General features: G+C 34.0%; 1 protein-coding gene across 3 annotated transcripts; it reads left to right on the forward strand.

Annotated features, from left to right (window-relative positions):
- The first annotated feature begins 2,486 nt into the window (after window positions 1–2,486).
- Window positions 2,487–8,266, forward strand: LOC126709134 (pentatricopeptide repeat-containing protein At5g64320, mitochondrial-like). 3 transcript variants are annotated; one of them, XM_050409241.1, is made up of 4 exons: window positions 2,487–2,669; window positions 2,737–5,569; window positions 7,119–7,391; window positions 7,794–8,266. In XM_050409241.1, exon 2 carries the CDS (start codon window positions 2,847–2,849, stop codon window positions 5,040–5,042), a length of 2,196 nt encoding a protein of 731 aa, XP_050265198.1. In that variant the 5' UTR covers window positions 2,487–2,669; window positions 2,737–2,846; the 3' UTR covers window positions 5,043–5,569; window positions 7,119–7,391; window positions 7,794–8,266. The 3 variants fall into 3 exon arrangements, with proteins under 3 accessions (XP_050265198.1, XP_050265197.1, XP_050265199.1); XM_050409240.1 differs by having other exon boundaries at window positions 2,487–5,569; XM_050409242.1 differs by having other exon boundaries at window positions 2,487–5,569; window positions 7,119–7,329.
- Window positions 8,267–8,482: the final 216 nt, after the last annotated feature.

The following is an 8,482-nucleotide window of genomic DNA, read 5'->3' on the forward strand; positions in this document are numbered from 1 at the left end:
AACATTAAGAACTTTTCCATGCAATTTGGATTTTTTTTATAAGAAAATTTCAATTTAGGACCATTAAGTATTTAGGTTTCGCAATATGAGCCAACAACTGTAGCTTCTAAACCATGGCAATGGTAGCCACCTGTTTCTCCTCATCTCAATGTAGATATGGCACTAACCTTTTTCAAAGTCACCAATTATGCAGTTTTGATCATTATTGTTAGAGATAGTCATGATTCTCCTATTATAGTCCATACTGAATTAATTCCTTGCCAAGTAGACCCATTGTGGATGGTTGTGGCTATCACACTATGTAGAGAGTCTTACACTTCCATCATGAACTAGGGATTAGGGATTTGACTGAGTAGTTTGCCAACTCACAGTTGCTAGCATTAATTCACTTGCAGAAACCATGCTTGAAAGAGATTTTGGATATGTTAGGACAGAGGCAGGACATATATTCTATAGGACAGTTTCTAAAAAGTGTAATAAATTAACCTATGCTTTGGCTAATCATGCCAAGGAGTTAAGGGAACCCTCAACTTGGAAGGAGGGATATCTATCTTTTCTCCTCTCTATTGTGTGTGGAAGCAAAAAATAAAAATCTATCCCCTAGCACAAAGTGTTTGGGGTCTTTGGGTCCGTATGGTTGAAGAGATAGAAAAGTGAGAGAATAAAAAAAAAAATAGTTTCAATTATTTGTGTTTGGTTGGGGATGGAAAAGTAGGGGATGCAAAACTTTTTTGATTGGTTGAGAAGAAAAATGAGGGAATAAAAAATATAGTTTATATAGATTTACTCATATACCTCTATTAGATTTTTGAAAAAAAAAATTATTTTTTAATTTAAAAATTGTGTACGGATGGCACTTCATTTATTTAAAAGGTATAAGAAACCAAAACAAATGAGGGAAAGTAAAAGGATGATTAAAAAAAAATAAAAAATAAAACCCTAAATAGATATTTTTTAAAAAAAAGGGAAAAAAGACGGTTTCACAAGGGACAATTTTGTCTAAAATGAAAGAGACAAAAGCCATATAAGGTTAGGTTGCACTAGGGACAATTTTGAAGAAATAGAAGAAAGAAAAAAATAATACCAATGTGTAGGGACAATTTTATCCAAAAAGGAAGTCCCACATTTTCTTCCCATTTTGGAGAGATTATATTTTGATGAGCACAGAGAGAAAACACTCGAGCCTCACTAGTTTTCTCTCTCACTTTCTCTCCTAAATTATCATTTTCTCTTAACGTTCTATTTGTTTTGTTGGAAAACCTTCTGTAAATATAGTTTTTTACATTTTCTAGTGTTTGGTAACATTAAAAAAAAAATGGTCAATGGAAAAATATTTTTAGTCAACAGAAAACAATAAATAAAAAAAAATAAGGCTTATTTTCTATAAGTTGTTTTCCAAAAAAAAAAAGTGGAAAACAATCTCTCTCTATTATAAATAATTAAATATTATATTCTTCTGGTCTTGGAAACTATATTTTCTTTCATGTCTTTAGTCTTTCTCACAGTAAGCCCTCTCACTTCTTCTCTTTCCTTTTTTTTTTTTCTCTCTTCTCACACCCTCAATGCTACCCCCTCTGATCTCTTCTCTACCCACAGATTTCTCTCTCTATCCATCTCTCTTCTCTTTTTTCTCCCTGCTTCTCTTTCCCTCTATAACACTGTTCTCTGATAAGGTTTTTATTTTTATTTTTTTCCCCTCACAGATCAGTCAACAGTTCTATAACAATTTGGCATTTTGGTATTTATCAAACTATTTGTACTGGATTATTTTCCCAGTTAAACTACTTGGCCTATGTGGCATTTTGAACTATTCAAAATAGAGCTTATGGCTATTTTGAATTATGAGAAGTATTGTTGATTATATATATTATTTATGTTACTGTTCATATATATAAGCAAGATGGGGTGTTTGAGATCATGAAATTGGACAACTAATTTTAATTGTATCTATTGTCAAAATTTTAATTTGAAACCAAATTCATTCTTGGTTTTTTTTTAATATTAATTACATTAGGTGGGTTTACATAATACACATGTTATACATGTTTTAAATTATACAAGAAATGTTATAAAAAAATTGTGCATACCAAACACTAGAAAATGTTCTCAAACTCATTTTCAATATTGTTACCAAATACTGAAAAATTAGATAGCTTTTTTTTAAAAATGCTCTCTAAAAAATGAACCATTTTTCAAAAAATATTAATACTAAAACAATCAAAGAGTAATATATAAACTTAAATTATCATTTTCTCTTTAGTAATAGACTAATAGCATTTCTAACAATTATATAAACTCCAATTTCCATAACTAAAAATAAGAGGTATATTTCACTATTGTTAATTTTTAAATTTTTGTTTTAATATAAAAAATCTTAAAAATTAAAATAAGTACACTTGCTGCAAAGCCACTTCAAAGTTCACACTGCAAATATGTGAACGTAAGCCCCGCTACTTCATCCCCTCCGATAAGGTCTTGGGCCTCCCATTGAAATTTTAGGCCCAGTATCATCCCTAACTCCAAAGCTCCAATTCTTCATCATAAAAAAAAAAAAAAAAACCGTAGCTATGAATTTCTACCAGTTAAACAAGCATGGCTCAGCCAATAGAGAGGTCACAGCTCTGACTTCCCTGTTGTTCATCCATGGTTTTCTCACCACTTCTCTCCAGGTACAAGTTACTACTTTTTCTTAGAGTTTCATGATTCATCACTCATTTCACTGAAACTGAAATTCAGACCAAATCGGAAGAAGGGTCATTGCCATTTCGCCTTTTTGCTTCATAGATACTCCTCATCTCTGAATTTTGGATTAGTTTCTGAACATTCTTAGCTATTTATTCTTTTTAATGTTGAAAATATCAAAACTTTCAACCCATGTGAGCAAAAAGCTACAATCTTTGTTCAAAACCCATTGTTTTGCGATTTACTTAGGTGGGGTTAGTGGTAGAAATTTTAGTGACGACGGACATGGAGTCTTCTTGAATGATAAAAATGGATTATCAGAGTCTGAGACTGAGTGGGAAAGGTTACTTAAACCCTTTGACCTCAAAGAGCTTAGGAAGTCACTTAATCAAATAAGCCCCTATCAGCTCTGTAAATTGCTTGAGCTCCCACTTGATGTGCCCACATCAATGGAGATATTTGAATGGGCGGGTGCCCAGAAGGGCTATTGCCATTCATTTGATGTGTATTATGTATTGATAGATAAGCTAGGGGCGGCCGGGGAGTTTAAGGTCATAGATAGGTTGTTGATGCAGATGAAAGAAGAAGGGATTGTCTTTAAAGAGACCCTTTTTCTTATGATTAAGAAATATTATGGGAGTGCCAGTTTGCCTGGCCAAGCAACTAGGTTGCTTTTGGATATGAGGGGTATTTATTCTTGTGAACCAACTTTTAGATCTTATAATGTTGTATTGGATATATTGGTGGCTGGGAATTGTCCTAAAGTTGCACCTAATGTTTTCTATGACATGTTGAGCAAGGGTGTTTCTCCCACTGCCTACACTTTTGGGGTGGTGATGAAAGCACTTTGTACGATTGGTGAAGTGGATTCTGCATGCTCTCTCCTCAGGGACATGACTAAGCATGGGTGTGTGCCGAATTCAGTGGTATACCAGACTTTGATACATGCACTCTCTAAGAATAATCGAGTAAATGAAGCATTGAAACTTTTGGATGAAATGTTTCTTATGGGTTGTACACCTGATGTTCAGACCTTCAATGATGTAATCCATGGCCTTTGCAAGCTCAATCGGATTCATGAGGCAGCAAAGTTGGTTGATCGGATGCTTCATCGGGGTTTCTCCCCTGATAATATAACTTATGGAGTTTTAATGCATGGGTTGTGTAGAAAGGGGAAAGTTGAAGAAGCAAGGGCATTGTTGAATAAAGTGCCAGCTCCAAATGTTGTGCTCTTCAATACCTTAATTAATGGGTATGTGACTAGTGGACGGTTTTATGAAGCCAAAGATGTTATGTACAATTGCATGCTAAGTATTGGCTGTGCCCCTGATGTTTTTACATTTAACATGCTAATTCATGGGCTTTGTAAGAAGGGTTCTTTGATTTCAGCTTGCAGATTGGTTAATGAGATGGCAATAAGGGGTTGCGAACCTAATGTGGTAACATACACAACATTGATAGATGGGTTTTGCAAAGCAGGCCAACTAGAGGAAGCTAGTGATGTTTTAAATGAGATGTCAGCTAAGGGACTTAGTCTGAATACAGTAGGGTACAATTGCCTTATATGTGCTCTGTGCAAGGATGAAAAGATTAATGAAGCTTTGGAAATGCTTGGTGAAATGTCTAGGAAAGGATGTAAACCTGATATTTTTACATTTAATTCTTTAATATTTGGACTTTGTAAAGCCAACAAGATAGATGAGGCCTTGGGAGTCTATCGTGATATGTTATTGGAGGGTGTAATTGCCAACACTGAAACTTACAACACTTTGATTCATGCTTTTCTGAGGAGAGGTGAGATCCAAGAAGCGTTTAAGCTTGTAAATGAAATGTTATTTAGAGGATGCCCTCTTGATATAATAACCTATAATGGCCTAATTAAGGCACTGTGTAAAGCTGGGGCTGTTGAGAAAGGGTTGGTGCTGTTTGAAGAAATGATGATGAAAGGACTTAATATTAATAATATCTCGTGCAATATTTTGATCAATGGTCTTTGTAGAGTTGGAAAAGTACATGGTGCACTTGAGTTTCTAAGAGATATGATTCATCGGGGTTTGATGCCGGACATAGTCACTTATAACACCCTGATAAATGGTTTATGCAAGATGAGGCATCTTCAGGAGGCTTGGAATCTCTTTGATCGATTACAACTTGAAGGAATCTGTCCTGACGCTATTACTTATAACACTTTAATCTGCTGGCACTGCAAAGCGGACATGCTTGATAATGCCTATTTGATTCTACATAAGGGAGTGGAGAATGGTTTCATACCTAATAATGTGACCTGGTATTTATTGGTCTCCAATTTTGTTAAAGAAAGTGCCAAGGAGAGTCAGACTTTTTCCTCAGATCTGTTTTAGTGTCTAGAAAGAAATTTTGCTCATGGAATGATCTCTTTGTTTAATATCTTGAGTTAAGCTTCAGAAAGAGTTGCTTGGACATTTGGTTTTAGCTATTATCCACACATATCTTCTATTCTCAAGCAAGTGTATTGCTGATTAACCATTGATTCTCTTGCTTTCAAATATTTTGCAATGCACATCATTTGAGGCTTTTGGATCTCTGTTTGGATAGGTCAATAGTCACCTGGATTGTTCAATGTAAATGTTTGCTTTTTGGGAGCAATTGTGCTTGAAGCTAATCAGAATGGCTATGAAGATGACTTTGGTATGATTTTGTACGTGAATGTAATTCGAGGAAATGGCCCTTACGAAGCACAATTTCTTGCATTTCATATATTTGGAATTTGGGTTGGATGCGGGAAAAAGTTGGCTGGCTGTTCTTTTTTTTTTTTTTTTGGCTCATCTCAGTTTAGCGATGGTTAAGGCAGAAAGTTTCACAGCATAATGTATATTTCAAAGAAGAAACAATCATTTCCAAACTTGAGGTGATCATATCATTTATCATTTTTACTTATCAAAAAAAATATATATCATTTATCATTTTCCTATATGTCTACTATTTTACTGATTTATTTCCTGTATTTTATTATTTACTTTTAGAAACTTAATTGGTATTGGTTCATTTTTCAAGTATTCAAACTCAGTGGTTCATGCATAGTTGTATGTTGTGTTGATAGAAATAAGCAAATTCTCCTTTGATAACTTCAACCATTGGGATGGAAACATGCACTGATCTTAATTATCTGATTATCGAACTAGGGAGTTAAGTTTTATCCTCCACTTTAAGATCTTGTGCAATGCGTTATTGGTCTAAAATGTCTTATGGAAATCTTGGTTGTGGTACTCAGGGACTATTATAATGGTGTATCAAATTCTTCTTTGTTGACTTATAGATTATACATAAATATTAGTGTCTTTTAAGTTTTAACTGAATGATTAGAGTTACACACGCCTTAGCTAGGGATTTTTTTTTTTTTTTTTTTTTTTTTTTTTCATTTTTGGATTGTGGCTTATCTGCTTTATCCTGAGTTTGAATTATAATTTTTAAACTCTTAATGTTAAGCTTTAGGTTTGTATATGCAGACAATTTTGTAATTACAGTGATTTGTTTATTATTACTACTTGTTTTATGGGCAAGTGAAAAAAAAAATCAGATTTTGAGAGGAAGAGAGAAGCTCTCTTTTTTTGCATCTGTGTTAGCATTTTTGTGAAACTTCAGTGTAGTTGAGTTCTTCAAAAGGGACCTCTTTCGGGGGCGAAAGAGAAGAAAATTATCTCTCTCTCTCTCTCTCTCTCAGGAATAATTCATGGATATAATTGCAGGCAGTTTTTCAACAACAACAAAAAAAAAAAAAAAAAAAAAAAAAAAAAAAAAAAAAAAAAAATTGATGGTAAAAAATATAATAAAAAAAACAGAAGACAAAATCCTGATTTGGTTTTACATATATATGCATCATTATAGCTTGGTTTTTTATGTTTCTGTTACAACCTTGGATCTAGTACTTCTCTTGACTCTTTGGGACCTTTCAAGCCAGAGTGATATTGGAAGAATGAAGATTTGGTAAATGGTGATAGACATTTCATTTAAGCATGCACCTAATTATAAGTTGTAGAATATAGCCTGCTTGTGTGAACCTGCAGAGACCAAGATGACTTGTCACAGAAATGCAATTCTGGATTAAAATCCATGTAATCACAGGAGTGTAGAGATTTGGAAGGTTGTTCTATTGTGTATTATGTGGACTATTTGGTGAGAAAGGAATATCAGTATCTTTGATGGTGCAGAATGCCCCCTTCACATCATTAAACAGCTTAGTTATGCTCTTTGATTGAATGTTTGCATTAGGAAACACCTGTATTGTACCTTTCTGGATTTTTTAGATTCTCTAATCTCAGCTTGTAATGTTCAGCTAGTTGATTCATCGGTCATAGTTCAATAAGATTATCATTTACTTATCCCAAAAAAAAACCTTCCAATACATACATCTGGTTTCATGTTTTCAATTAACTAATGCTCTGATTTTGGTGATATAGTTAATGAAAATGGGGACCAAGAGAAGGAGAATGAAGATGGACCCATCAGAGAGAACAATGAGCAACCTGATGCGGAGGTCCCAACCTCACACTGAGGAAATTCCACAAACAGTGGCTAACAGCGAGGAAAAATCCTGAGGCAGGTGATGCTCAACTGCCATCTGTTGAGGATTCTGTGAGGAAAACGCTCAAGAACCATCTAAAGAGGAAAGTAAGCAACCCTCTACAGTGGTTTCTCAGATTATGCGCAAAGTAGAGGTGCCTAATAATAAAGTGTGTTGTCTAATCTTCTAGTAGATAGTTTCAATTGTCACTTAATGCCCTGAAGATGAGTAGCCCTGAGAAAGTCTGGGGGAGTTTTTTTTTTGGAGAGAGAGCTGCCATTCAGTGACATCTCTTGAACAAAGAAATAACCACTTTCAGTAAAGCCAATTATATCTTCAGTGTTTTGCCAAATACAAATTTTTTCTTTTCTTTTCTGAATCTTAAAGTTATATCATAAGGAACCACTGCATAGATTGAAAAGGGAGGCTTCTCCTACACGGCCTCCCGCTCTTTTGTTTAACAAATTTTGGGAGTTTAGTAAACGGTAGGAAACGTTTGTAACTTATGTTTGTCACCCTTTTTTTTTAAAGTTGAATTAGTCTCTGAAATATCATATAAATGTCGTTGCAGGTTGGCGTTCCAATTGGCAAGACTGCGGATACTATATACCATTACTTGTGGTACAATTCAGGAGCAAAATTCACATAACAAGGGATGCAAATGCTGCTGATCCATATTCTGCAACAGGGCCTGTGTCAATAAGAGGAAGTTTGGAAATATAAACAAGGCTGAGAAGCTTATAAAATGGTGTCATTGCAGAGGTTCTTACTTCCTACAAAATCAGCTGGCGACCTACAACACATGTTGTTACATATAAGCGACTGTAACAAAAGAGCTTGTGTTGTTGGGTTGGCAACTAGAATTTTCATTTTGTATCACGGGATATACAACACTCTACTCACCTTTGGTGATTGAGCTATCCAAAGTGACCCATTTTGGAACAACGAAATATATAAATATATAACTGGCAACATTAAAATTTTGTAATTTTCTTCAAAATAACATTGTATATATATTAAAAGATATGTTGCTGATTTTTTTTTCTTAATATAGAATTTTTCTAAAGACCAAAATTCGAAATTATTTATACATATTAAATTTTTTGATAAACAAGTGATTTGAAGTACATGAAAAACCTAGACGGTTTTAAAGAACGAGTTATTAAAATCTCACCAGGTTTGATTGTGTTAGGTCCAAATTAAAGTTTCAATTTTGCGCCATGTATCATAAATTATTTATTTTTAAAGAGTTTTATTTCT

Source organism: Quercus robur, chromosome 12 (genome assembly GCF_932294415.1).
Source record: "Quercus robur chromosome 12, dhQueRobu3.1, whole genome shotgun sequence".
Classification (NCBI taxonomy): Eukaryota; Viridiplantae; Streptophyta; class Magnoliopsida; order Fagales; family Fagaceae; genus Quercus; species Quercus robur.